Below are 13,828 nucleotides of genomic sequence, written 5' to 3'. Positions count from 1 at the left end.
ATATAGTTAGAGATTTCCTGGGAAAATTGGTTCTTCGCCTAGAAGTTTGATCTGCCAGCGAAATTCCCAGGAAACATGGCTCAGTCTAGAACCAGTAACTCCCCCACCTACACCACCACCGCCTTTTTCCCCTTGATCCTTAATTGTGCTGGAATCAAAGGCTGGCTCTGGTGGCATGTAGACTGGGTTCCCAGCCTATAGGTAGGCAAGTCAGCACTCACACAAAGGATATAAGGCAACCTGATGATGTGCCATCCTATGCCAGCGTGTTATTAGTGCACTGTCATTTTAACAAGATAATGACAAATCCGGAAAATGGGGAATTAACATTTATTGACTGTGTTCTGTATGTCAGACATTGTGCTACATGCCAGTATGAGGTAGGCATCATTATCCCTGATAAAATTTGAGGGTTGGAGTGGTCAAATGACATGTCTAGGATCACATAGCTAGTAACGGGCAGAGCTACCATTCAAATCTAATGCCCCAAAGTCTTTGTTCCTTCTGTTAAATTATTATAATATTAAACATTATAGTAAGATATTAAAGCTTTTGGTGTAGGATATAACATTTTAGCCAGTACTTCTTTAACTAGACATTTTCTTTTTAACTGATGTGTATGGGCAAACATTAGATATAACAAGATTTTAAAAGAAGTATCTTTATAGATAAAGATTAAGGTGATGAGACTGAAAGAAAATCAGAATTGGACATACCTTAATAAATGTACTATGGATAACATAACATGCTTCATGACTTTCAGATCGTAAGAAAGATCTGGTGAAGTTACAAGCAGGGGAATATGTATCTCTTGGGAAAGTAGAAGCTGCACTGAAGAACTGTCCGCTTATTGACAACATCTGTGCTTTTGCCAAAAGGTAATTTTAAAGTTGCATTTGTGTTTCATATACTTACAGTAAAAGGATAATGGGGAAAAAATGGATATAATCATAAGGGAAACATCAAACTTTCAGAGTTGGGGAATGTTATAAATTTATGAAAGTTCTTGAATTCAACAGTTTAAAGGTCATTTGAGATAATCCAGACATTTTAACTATTTACTGGACCACCTACTATGTCTTGCTAAATACTTAGCTATGCCACAACAGTTATTTCATTTAACATCCATAACAACTGAAACTTAGCATAGGTAATTTTCCCAAGAGGGTAACACAGCTAGTACAAGTTTTCTAAATTAAAAAACCTGAGAGATTGAACCGTTTTCTTTCTTTATGTGTTAATATGGTTTATTTTTCTGGGCTTTATTACTCCCTTTAAAAAATTTAATTATAAAAAACACAAAACCTAAATTTACCATCTTAACCATCCTAAGTGTACAGTTCACTAGGGTTAAGTATATTCACACTGTTGTACAACCAATCTCCAGAACTTTTCAACTTGCAAAAATGAAACTCAATATCCATTAAACCACTCCCCATTTCCCCTCCCCCCACCCAGCCCCTGGCCACCACCATTCTACTTTCTGTTTCTGTGAATTTGACTCCTCTAGATACCTTGAATAAATAGAATCATACAGTGTTTGTCTTTTTGTGACTGGCTATTTCACTTAGCAGAATGCGCCTCAGGATTCATCTACATTGTATCATGTGTCAGAATTTCCTTCCTTTTTAAGGCTGAATAATATTCCGTTGTATGTATAGACCACATTTTGTTTAGTCATTCATCCATCAATGGACAACTTGGGTTGCTTCTACCTCTTGACTATTGTGAATGATACTGCTATGAACATGGATATTCAAATATCTCTTGAAGATCCTGCTTTCAATTCTTTTGGATATATACCCAGATGTGGGATTGCTGGATCATATGGTAGTTCTATTTTTATTTTTTGAGGAACTGCCATACTCTTTCCATTATGGCAGCACTATTTTTTTTCCTTCCCATCAACAGTGTACAAGGGTTTTACTTTCTCCACATCCTCAGTAACATTTGTTTCTACTTTAAAAAAATTTTTTTATAGTAGTCACGGTAATGAGTTTGAGGGGATATCTTGCCCCCAAGGATTAGTGATGTTTGAGCATCTTTTCATCTGCTTGTTTGGCCGTTTGTATATCACCTCTGGAGAAATGTCTAATCAAGTCCTTCGCTCATTAAAATTTTTTTCCCTCTTATTTTTGATTATACAATACAGTGTTATCAGCTGTAATCACCATGTTACACATTAGATCATCAGACCCTATTCATCTTATAGCTAAAAGTTTGTACCCTTTTATCAGCCTCCACCCCCAGCCCCTAGTGACCACTTTTCTACTCTCTGTTTCTATGAGTTTGACTTTTTTTTTTTTTTTTTAAGATTCCACATTTAAGCAATACCATGCAGTTCTTGTCTTTCTGTGTCTGGTTTGGTACACTTAGCATGATGCCTTCCAGGTTCATCAATTTTATCGCAAATGGCAGAATCTCTTTCTCATGGCTCAGTAATATTCCATTGAACATATACACCACATCTTCCTTATCCATTCATTTGTTGATGGACACTTGGTTGTCTCTATATCTTGGCTATTATGGATTAATGCAGCAATGAACATGGACCAGATACCTCCTTGATATCCTGTTTTCATTTCCTTTGGATTTATACCAAGAAGTTGGATTGCTGGATCATATGGTAGTTCCATTTTTAATTTTTTGAGGAGTCTCCATACTGTTTTCCATAGTGCCTGCACCACTTTGCATTCCCACCAACAGTGCACAAGGGTTCCCTTCCCTTTTCTTCACATCCTCACCAAAACTTGTTGTTTCTTGGCTTTTTGATAATAGCCATTTTAACAGGTGTGAGGTGATATCTTGTTGTGGTTTTGATTTGCATTTCCCTGATAACTGGTAATATTGAGCACCTTTTCATGTACCCGCTGGCCATCTGTATGTCTTCTTTGGAGAAATGTCTATTCAGTTCCCCTGTCCATATTTTAATTGATTTTTTTTTTTGCTATTGAGTAGTATGAGCTCTTTATGTGTTTTGGATATTAACCCCTTATCATATATGATTTTCAAATACTTTCTCCTATTTTGTAGGTTGCCTTTTCATTTTGTTGATGGTTTCCTTTGCTGTGCAGAAGCTTTTTAGTTTTATATACTCCCACTTGTTTAGTTTTGATTTTGTTGCCTTTGCTTTTGGTGTCAAATTCAGTAAGTCATTGCCACAACCTATGTCAAAAGAGCTTCTTCCCCCTATGTTTCCTTCTAGGAGTTTTATGGTTTCAGGTCTTTGCCCATTTTTTTTTTTAAGCCAATTCCTTACAGTTTTGTTTTTTTTTAAATTTATTTATTATTTATTAATTTTTTTTTTTGGCTGTGTTGGGTCTTCGTTTCTGTGCGAGGGCTTTCTCTAGTTGTGGCAAGTGGGGGCCACTCTTCATCGCGGTGCACGGGCCTCTCACTATCACGGCCTCTCTTGTTGCGGAGCACAGGCTCCAGACACGCAGGCTCAGTAGTTGTGGCTCATGGGCCTAGTTGCTCCGCGGCATGTGGGATCTTCCCAGACCCGGGCTCGAACCTGTGTCCCCTGCATTGGCAGGCACATTCTCAACCACTGTGCCACCAGGGAAGCCCCCTGCCCATTTTTAATGGGGTTATTTTGTTATTGTTTTTGTTGTTGAGTTGTAGGAATTCTTTATACATTCTAGATATAAACCCCTTATCAGACATATGATTTGCAGATATTTTATCCAGTTCCATAGATTGCCTTTTTAGACTCTGTTGTGACCTTTGATACACAGAACATTTTTCATTTTTGTTGTACTCTTCATCTATTTTTCTGTTTTTTCCTGTGCTTTTGGTGTCATATCTAAGAAAGCATTGCCAAATCCAGTGTCATGAATCTTTTCCCCTATGTTTTCTTCTAGGCATTTTATAATTTTAGCTCTTACAGATTTAGGTCTCTGATCTATTCTGAGTTAATTTTTGTATGTGCTATAAGGTAGGGGTCCAACTTCATTCCTTTGTATATGGATATCCAGTTCTTTTAATACCACTTGTTGAAGAGACTGTCCTTTCCCCATTGAGTGGTCGTGGAACCCTTGTTGAAGATCATTTAACCATATATGCAGGGGTTTATTCTGGACTCTCTATATCATTGGGCTATCTATGTGTCTGTCTTTATGGCAGTACTATGGGCTTTATTACTTCTTAATGAAGCTGTAACAAATAAGAGAAATATATATTCAGAATTATGTGTACTATTTCTTTGAATAATTTATGAATAATTGTTCTTAATGTTTTAGTTTCTAGTTTGTTTTATTTTCTAATTTTTTAGTGACCAGTCCTATGTGATAAGTTTTGTGGTTCCTAATCAGCAAAGGTTGACGCTTCTGGCACAACAGAAAGGGGTGGAAGGCACTTGGGTTGATATCTGCAATGACCCTGCCATGGAAGCTGAAATACTGAAAGAGATTAGAGAAGCTGCAAATACCAGTAAGTAAGAAATGGCTTATCTGTTGATGTCCCTAAAAGTTATTTAATGAGGTCCTGTGCATTAGACTCTTCAAGATGTCTGTTTGGTTTGTTTGTTTTAAATTTTTATTGGAGTATAGTCGATTTACTATGTTGTGTTTTAAAAAACCTGCCTCTTAAATATACATAATGAATTTCCATGTTGGAAGGATCTTTAAATGTTATATGGTAGAATAACCTAACTAGTTCTTATTGCATGTCACAGCATCCCTGCTAGGTGGTCATCTAGTCTGTGTTTGGAATGGTCCATCTTTGTTCTGATAGTTCATACTAATGTGCCCTGGTGTGAATGTTTTATCATTTACCATTGCGTATACTTACTTGGTGTGGGCCCTTTCAATCTAGAGATCTCTGCCCTTTGGTTCTGGGAAATCTCCATTTACCTTTTGTTGTTTGTTTGCTTTTCTTTCATTGCTTTTCCCCTCTACGTTTTGTGTTCATGTTTTTATCTGGGACTACTTTTATATGGTTGTTGACCTTCTACTTTCATCCTCTAATCTTATTATCTTCTTTTTCTTTTGTAATCTATCTTGTCCTTTTTTTTTTTTTTTTTTTTGCTGGGGGTGGGAGGATTGCAATTTATTTATTTATTTATTTTACATCTTTATTGGAGTATAATTGCTTTACAATGGTGTGTTAGTTTCTGCTTTATAACAAAGTGAATCAGTTATACATATACATATATCCCCATATCTCCTCCCTCTTGTGTCTCCCTCCCACCCTCCCTATCCCACCCTTCTAGGTGGTCACAAAGCACCGAGCTGATCTCCCTGTGCTATGCGGCTGCTTCCCACTAGCCATCCATTTTACATTTGGTAGTGTATATATGTCAGTGCTACTCTCTCACTTCGTCCCAGCTTCCCCTTGCCACCCTGTGCCCTCAAGTCTGTTCTCTACATCTGCGACTTTATTCCTGCCCTCTCACTAGGCTCATTTGTACCACTTTTTAAAATTCCATATATATACGTTAGCATACGGTGTTTGTTTTTCTCTTTCTGACTTACTTCACTCTGTATGACAGACTCTAGGTCCAGCCACCTCACTACAAATAACTCAATTTTGTTTCCTTTTATGGCTGAGTAATATTCCATTGTATATATGTGCCACATCTTCTTTATATCTTGTCCTTTTTGTTTTATATTCTGGCAGATCCCTCAACTTTATCATTGCCTCCGTCTATTGAACTTCCAACTTCCAAAATCAGAATTTCAATTTTCAAGAGCTCTTTCCTGCTTTCTTAGTGTCCTTTTAATAGCATCCTGTTGCTCTTTCATGGGTGCAGTCATCCTCTGAGGATGTTGAAGGGATTCCTTTTATGAAGTTTCCTTCTCCTGTTATTGTTTCTGTTTCCTTCAAGTTCCACTTTCTGCTTGCTTTGGTCAGCCTCGCATATATCTGCTGATCCTTGTCTGTCCATTCATATTTGAGAATGAGGTTCTAAAAAGCTGTTTGGAAAGCTTGCTGGGCTTCACTGAAAAGTTATTCAAATGTTAGTGTCTTGAGTCATTCCACTTGTCCAGAGGAGACTTCTGCAGTCTCTTACCTGGGGGATATTAGCATGACTGCCAATATTCTGGTAGCCAAAAAAAAAAAGGGCACTGGAAGGGGGCTGGGGCTGGGGTGGGTAGGTCTTCCCCTCACTGAACCCTTAGGTTTTCAGCCTTACTCCCTCCCTCTATTGTAAGTGTCCCGAGTCCAGAGTCTCTCTAGTTCAGTTTTTCCAAAAGGTAAATCTGTCTCCAGCCTGGTTGGGGAAGAGCAGGATGAGGGAGAACTGTCCTCTGAACAGATGAGGGCCAGCCCTGCTGTTTTCAGCATGCCCCTCATCTCTGTCTTCTGTCCCTCAGCTTCTGTCTACGGGCTCGGGAGATTGGTTTGCCTCTTGTTGGCGTTCTTCGATGTGGGCAGTTAGCTTTTAGCTCTCTTGGCTCCCAGTCAGTTACTGCTGGCCTGTTTGCTTTTGGTCTTCTAAGATTTCGTTGGGCCTTCTCACCCAGTGTCCTCTTTTTCTCATTTCTATTTTTTCTTTGTGGTTAATACCTTTTTAATTTAAAAAATTATTATTATTATTTTTTGGAATTTTGGTAGGAAATTTTTGTAAATTTATTTATTTATTTATTTATTTTTGCTGTGTTGGGTCTTCGTTTCTGTGTGAGGGCTTTCTCTAGTTGCGGCGATCGGGGGCCACTCCTCATCGCGGTGCACGGGCCTCTCACTATCGCAGCCTCTCTTGTTGCAGAGCACAGGCTCCAGACGCGCAGGCTCAGCAGTTGTGGCTCACGGGCCCAGTTGCTCTGCGGCATGTGGGATCCTCCCAGACCAGGGCTCGAACCCGTGTCCCCTGCATTGGCAGGCAGATTCTCAACCACTGCGCCACCAGGGAAACCCTAAAAAGTTATTTTTAAACTGTTTATTTTCCAGGGGAGCAGAGAGAAACTGTGTACTCTTCATGTTTAATTGGAAGCTATTAACCTAGTTTTAACCTATTGCTTTCCCTCCTAAGAAATGAAAATATCATTTTTCTGATTACAGGTACCTATATTCATTATAAAGTACTGGACAATACAGAAAATTTAAAGGAGGAAGTAAAAATCACTTGATAGTAGTTACCTTTGGGTGGTGACATTACGTTCTGTTATATATATTTAACTTACCAACGTCATCGACTTTCTTCTAAGTCAGTAGATATAGAATTGAATTACCATTTTTTTTTAGCTAAATAGTATTCCAGTATAGGAGTGTCCACTTAAGTCCTTATTGTTAGACTTTTTCCCTCCACTGTAAACAAATAGAATATATTTGTTTTAATCTAATTAATTTTCTTATGTAATTATTTTCTTAATATGGATTCTTAGAAATGGAATTTCTGAGTCAAGAAAAATGTATATTTTAAAAGCTTTTTTCCCTTATGTTGCCAAATAACTCCGTCTTCCCCCAGAAAAACTGGACTAGTTTATACTCCTGTCAGAGATACATGAGCACACCTATTTCCCTAACTAGGCTACTATTATTTTTTTTAAATTTTTTCAAATTATTAGCACCTTTAATTATTATTTATTTATTTATTTTTTTGGCTGTGTTGGGTCTTCGTTTCTGTGCGAGGGCTTCCTCTAGTTGCGGCAAGCGGGGGCCACTCTTCATCGCGGTGCGCGGGCCTCTCACTATCGCGGCCTCTCTTGTTGCGGAGCACAGCCTCCAGACGCGCAGGTTCAGTAGTTGTGGCTCACGGGCCTAGTTGCTCCGCGGCATGTGGGATCTTCCCAGACCAGGGCTCGAACCCGTGTCCCCTGCATTAGCAGGCAGATTCTCAACCACTGCGCCACCAGGGAAGCCCTATTATTTATTTTTTAAATTAACTACTTGGGTTCCATTTTGGTTAAAAAATATAGTTTGTAACATTTGTTAGCAAGTTCAAGTTGAAAAACTATTTTCCCCAAGAAGAACATTCTTCTAGTTAACTCTGGTCACTGTAAAGTCTTAAATAGCAGTTACCTATTAACATAATCTGCAAAGTAAGTTACTGTATAAGCACAAAGACAGTAGCTTAATTTTTTTCTTAAAGTTGGTTTTGTTAATTATAGTATTATTGACATATCACACTTTTTAATGTTAATATCATCAGGCTTCCAGAATTTTCTTTGATACAAATCCTCATTTTTTTCTTTAAATGTAGTATTTTAAAAAGTATTTCAGCCAATAGGCTGTTACTCTTAGTCACTCTCTGAACGTACTAATGGAGCAGAATGTGACTTGAATAATTTGTCATTGAATATTCACCTGTGTAAAAGCAACAGTGGGGAAAGTTTTTCAGGCTGGAAAATGGAATAAAATTCTAGGACCCACTAGGCCTACATAACTTTCCTGTGCTTGGATTGAGGCGTGAAATCAAACAATTCATGATTTGGATAATGAACACTAATCATGAGCTAAATCTAAATAACTCATAAGCTCGTCTGTGCCACAGAAGATTTATTTTACTAACCTTTTGCTTCAAATTATAATTTCAGAGACTTAGGCCAAAAAGTATAAAATAGTTTTGATTGTATTCAGTTAAATCTGCCTGAAATCATACATCGTTCATAGCAGGCCTCTTCATGTTTTAAATATAAGTGCAAGGTATAGGTAGTATCCTAAGAATGCAAAATGATGGTTTTGGGGTGATTTGACAACTATCATTGGCTAGAAAAATTGACATTTGCTACCACCTGCAGGTCACATTTCATAATGTCCTAGGTAATTCTGATAAAATGCCACGTGTAAAATTGTTTTTGTTTTTTTCTTCCCCTAATCTTTTTCACTTGTTTGCAATTTATAAATTTATTTAATTTATAGGAAACTGTGTGATTGCCCGTTGCTCTCTACAGCTTGTGGTTCTAGATAATGTTTAGGAGTTTCCAAAACTATGAAACCTCTAATGCAGCATTAAAAAAAAAATGCTTAATTTGCTTGTGTGCAATTGAAATAATGTGCCTGCTTTGTCCCATGGTTGTCAGTGTTTCTGGAATACGACCTATGTAAGTAGGTAAAGTAATATGAAATAAAAGGTTTTGGAGCCAGATCAATATTTGAGAATTTAACTATTCCCTTGAGATCCAAATGTGACCTTATTTCAGACACCTCTGTATAACTGAGCTATAATCTATCATCAGAGTAGATATGGTTAATTTGAACAAGTTTTATATTCCTTTATTACCTTTTTAGGCATTACTTTTAGGAAGTTGGTTCTAAGTAATTTGAAAGATTACTTTTCACACTCAGCTTTATATTTTTCTCTTATTTTAATGAGAAACTCGCTAATTCACTCAAGCGTTGGTAAAACTCAGACTAGCCTTAGAACAAAAACTTCATTGAATTTGAGTTCTTTGTGCTTATCACTGAAACCAAGTTGTTTCTCAAGTTACCTAGGCTGTTTAGCAGTAGTTTTAAAACATGCAGATGTTTGCTTCTTCGAAATTGCTATTTTAAATAATTGCATATAAAATAAAGCTCATCTGTAGATTAACATTACTGTTAGTAGGCCTTCAGAATTTTAAGGATGACCTTGTATTAATAATAAGTAACTTCACTGAATATAATTTATTGAATTTAAAATTATTGAGTACTGTATGGATTGCTTCTATGTCCTTATTTTCACCATTTTCTTACATTTCTTTCAACATGTGTTGTGTTGTCTTAACTCAAATCCAATATGTGCTGCATCAATTCTTATATCATTTAAGAGTATGAAACCCACAACCCCCCTTTTGATTCTTATTTGAATATAGCTTATGAAGAACAGTTGTCTAGAGGCTAATTTTCTGTAGAATGAATGAATAAATATGTATGTTTCTTGAGGGTTCAGTGTAGCCTATGGATGGCAGTGAACAGAACAAAGCTTCTGCTTTCATGGAGCTTACATTCTAGTAGGTGACATAAATATATAATATATGGGGTGGTGATAAGTATTTTGAAGAAGACATAGCATAAGAGGATACAGAGAGACAAAGGGACTTCTGTTTTGTTAGGAGTGGTCAAGGGAGTCCTCTCTGAGGCGGTGGCATTTGAACAGACACCTGGATGAGGTAGGAAGGCGAGCCATGCAACTACAGTGGGGAAGGCCATCCCAGGCAGAGGGCGCAACAGATAGAAAGACTCTGAAGAGGAGGGTGTCTACATATATATTAGGAAAAAATACTGCATAGTCCAAAACCATCCAACTGAAACAATTGATGTGTACTTTGAGAAATACAAAATGAAATTGTAAGGTGGTGGTATCATTAATTAACTATAACATACCATTAAGTTTGTCTCATCACCTGTATCATCTAGGTGAATCCTGCAAAATTCATGTTTTATTGTTTCTCTCTCTCCTACTCGCCCCCATTTTCCCAACCCTCGTCACTCTTCCCCCTCCTTTCCCCTCTCTCCCTCCCTTTCCCTCTTTCCTACCCCCCCCCCTTTCTCATTTCAGTGAAATTGGAGCGATTTGAAACTCCAATCAAGGTTCGCTTAAGCCCAGAGCCCTGGACCCCTGAAACTGGTTTGGTCACTGATGCTTTCAAACTGAAAAGGAAGGAACTGAAGAACCATTACCTCAAAGACATTGAGCGAATGTATGGGGGCAAATAAAATGCTGCTCTCTTACTTACAGTTGTGCAGGAGGTGGCCTGGTGGTTTTTCAGTTCTGGAGTTTTCAGCCTTGTTTGAGCTGTCTGTTAGAATGTAAAGTGTATCATTCTAAAAACATGGTAATAAAAAAACAAAACCCAAAGTGATTAAAATAGTTGTTGAGTCTACTTTAACTTAGTTTTGCATAGTTCTAGTGAAGCTGAAACTGAAAAGTTATTTCCCTGTAGCTGTGTTATTAATTTTAGAGCAAAATTTCTGTTTTTAAAAATTAGCCTAAGATATACTTGTTTCATTAAAGAAAAAATATTTAATGTTGAACAAAATAAGTTGGAGCTGGAGTAGAATGTAGTTTGAGGAAATTTGCAACTTCCGATGTCTATTGTCTTCCTAGTTCAGAAGATGCATCAAATATTAAGCATGACCAAAAAATATATTAACACTACTCAAAGCAGAAGTGCTGCAGGGCTTTAAAATTCTCTTCCAATCATTTGTATTGAATCATAATATAATATACAGAATCAAATAATACCTTGGAAACCATTTTAGCATTCATACTTGTTGTGTAGGTTACTCATAGAATCATTATAATATTGTGAATAATTACAGTGCCTGAAGTAAGAATAAAACAATATAAATGCACCAAAAAATATCTAGTAATATATTTAAAGGGAAATTCAACTGCTTTTTTGAAACTTGGAGATGTAAAATCAGTAACTGTAATTATTTGAATGACTTAAGAGTAAAAGTACATCTTAAAAAATGCTGAACATTGCGTTTCTGTTTGTTCAAAATAAGACAAACCAAGAGTTAAAATAATAGAAAGTTAATCAAATTTTAACAGGAAGCATTTTCTCTGTTAGAAAAGGTGATAAAATCATAAGTATTTAAAATTCCAACCCTTGCACAGCACTGAACCTGGGAGAGGATTTAGACTTTGAACTTATCTCTGATAACAGGGATTAATTTTAAAGTGTATTAAATCACACTTGTAATTTAAGATCTGTTTGCTGTTGCTGATTTGATTCTTGATCAATTGTTTGTATTACCAAAAGCCTTTCATTTTGCTTTAATTTTAGCAAAAGACGGTTATGATGAATGACTTCCCTACTGTCTTGTTTTAATCTATGAATGATTAATTAACTTGGATGAGTTTTGGAAACTTAAAGGGAAGAACACACTGTTACCACTTTTTTTCTGTTTGAGAAGAGTTTAGAAACTGGAAATGCTGGATTTGGGAGAAGGGAAGTTACTAAGGGACTGATACTTGTGCAGTAACTTGGTATGTGGGCTTCTTTTTGAATCTTTAATTAAAATCTGGGATTATATATCCCTGATAGGTATTCACACTTGAACCATAATTACTGTAAAAAAAAAAAAAAAATTCTTAATACTGTTATTCTTTGCACTTTTTTCTTAATCATTTTATATATATATATATATATATATATATATATATATATATATATATATATATATATATACCTATATATATATGTTGCTTACATTGCTTTGTACAGATGTGGGCCACCACTGCAACAAAACACATTCTGTTTGCTCTAGAATATTTATAAAGAAAATATTTAAATGTTATGTATATGATGGTAAAAAGGAAAAATCACCTGGTGTTATTATAAGCAAGAATGGAGGTTTTTGTAAAGAATGTTCCGTGTTCTGCAGTGTAAAATTTGAAGCAAGGTCTCCCTGAGTTATGTGTATGTGAGTATTCTCATTCTTCCCAACTTGCCTTCTAAGAGTGAAAAATCCTTCTTACCAAGTAGACTACTATTCAGCTTCCACTGTTCCTGGCCCACTGTTGATCCTCTAAGGATGATGTTCTTCGACTTTTTCAGTAGGTGAGTCCCCTCCTTTTGGAATGGTGATTTTAAATGTGTGAGTGCATGCGTACTCAGATATTTGAACCCTCACCCGCTCCCATCTCCCAAAAGCTAGAACACTGCCAACTAATCTGTTGTATGGGTCCTTTAGAAACGCATAATTAACACTTAAGGTTGGGTGCTGCTAATTCTTTGCGAAAATCCAAATATTATTAAGGGACCAGGGAGATGCCACTACCCCCTGATTTTTCCTCAACAAATATACGTGTTTATGTAAACAGATCTTTCCATATTCATAGTGACTTTTCAAGTATTTGAGCGTAAAGATTTTGATCCTACATTTTTATACCTGTTTAAATTGTTCACTGTTATTATTACATATCAGCCATCAAATAAAGTTGTACTTAAAAATTTTCCTACAATTATGTACATTTCTAAGTCGAACACTTGTGACTTTTGCTTTAATTACATGAAAGTACCTTGCCTCCTTGATATTTGATATTCGTATTGATTTTTTTTTTCTGGAGTAGAGGTATAATTGTGTCACTTTTTGGAACTGAGATATACATGAATGATTCAAAAAGTCAGAAGTTAAGGAGAATAATGTTTCTTTGGTCATAAAGACTGATTAATAATCCTTGCCTATATTTTCCTGATAGCATGTGACAGATGTTTCTGGAGTAACAAGATGAGAACAGATTAAAGATTGTGTGGTATTTGGGATTTGGAGAGAAATATTTTAATTTTCAAATGTAGTTACAAATTAGAATGTATTCATATTTCTACTTTCTGTTAAAATGCACGATTGCAGCATTGTTACTTAGGTTTTCATGTTTTCCTTGATGAAAAGCTTCGTTTGTTCTGGTTTTTAAGTTTGCACTCAAATCTTAAGAAATAAATCCACCCACGTTATCAAGCCAATTTGTGCTTAATTATGCGTCAAGATAAAATCTGCAAGTTTGAAGAATATTAGCCAAACTTTTAAACACATATTTCAGAAGTATTCATCTCTAGGTTTATAGAATTGCATTAAGCAGATAACCTGGGCTGTATAAATCATATCTATTAGTTTGGAGGATTTGCACCCAAAGCTGTTACTTTCGTACAGTTAATAGAGTAGAGTCCCTTTGCAGCACTGATACTGTGGGACACAACATAGTCATGTTGTGTGGATTATTAGTACGTGCTAATAAATGGTAACTGTTACCTTTAGGCTAATTAAAATTTAGGGAGAAATTAATTTATCTGAGTTATACAACGGTGTATGTAAAATGGTATTAGAGCTCTGGAACCATTGCCTCAATCTATTTCCTGGCTTTGCCACTCACTCGCTGTGTGACTTTGGGCAAGTTCATTAACATCCCTCCACTGCGTTTCTCCTTCCTGAAAAATGGGGTTGCTGGATAAAATAGGAT

General features: G+C 36.3%; 1 protein-coding gene across 4 annotated transcripts in view; it reads left to right on the top strand.

Annotated features, from left to right (window-relative positions):
• Positions 1-13,329, top strand: part of ACSL4 (acyl-CoA synthetase long chain family member 4) — an 81,413-nt gene extending 68,084 nt beyond the window's left edge. For all 4 annotated transcript variants that reach the window (XM_059910700.1, XM_059910702.1, XM_059910701.1 and 1 more), the window contains 3 exons: positions 764-878; positions 4,274-4,431; positions 10,421-13,329. In XM_059910700.1, the coding sequence (XP_059766683.1) occupies positions 764-878; positions 4,274-4,431; positions 10,421-10,578 (431 nt within the window). In that variant the 3' untranslated portion in view covers positions 10,579-13,329. The remainder of the gene's footprint in view (positions 1-763; positions 879-4,273; positions 4,432-10,420) is intronic.
• Positions 13,330-13,828: the final 499 nt, after the last annotated feature.

This window comes from Balaenoptera ricei, chromosome X (assembly GCF_028023285.1).
Source record: "Balaenoptera ricei isolate mBalRic1 chromosome X, mBalRic1.hap2, whole genome shotgun sequence".
Lineage (NCBI taxonomy): Eukaryota > Metazoa > Chordata > Mammalia > Artiodactyla > Balaenopteridae > Balaenoptera > Balaenoptera ricei.
This window is presented reverse-complemented; position numbering and strand designations above follow the sequence as displayed.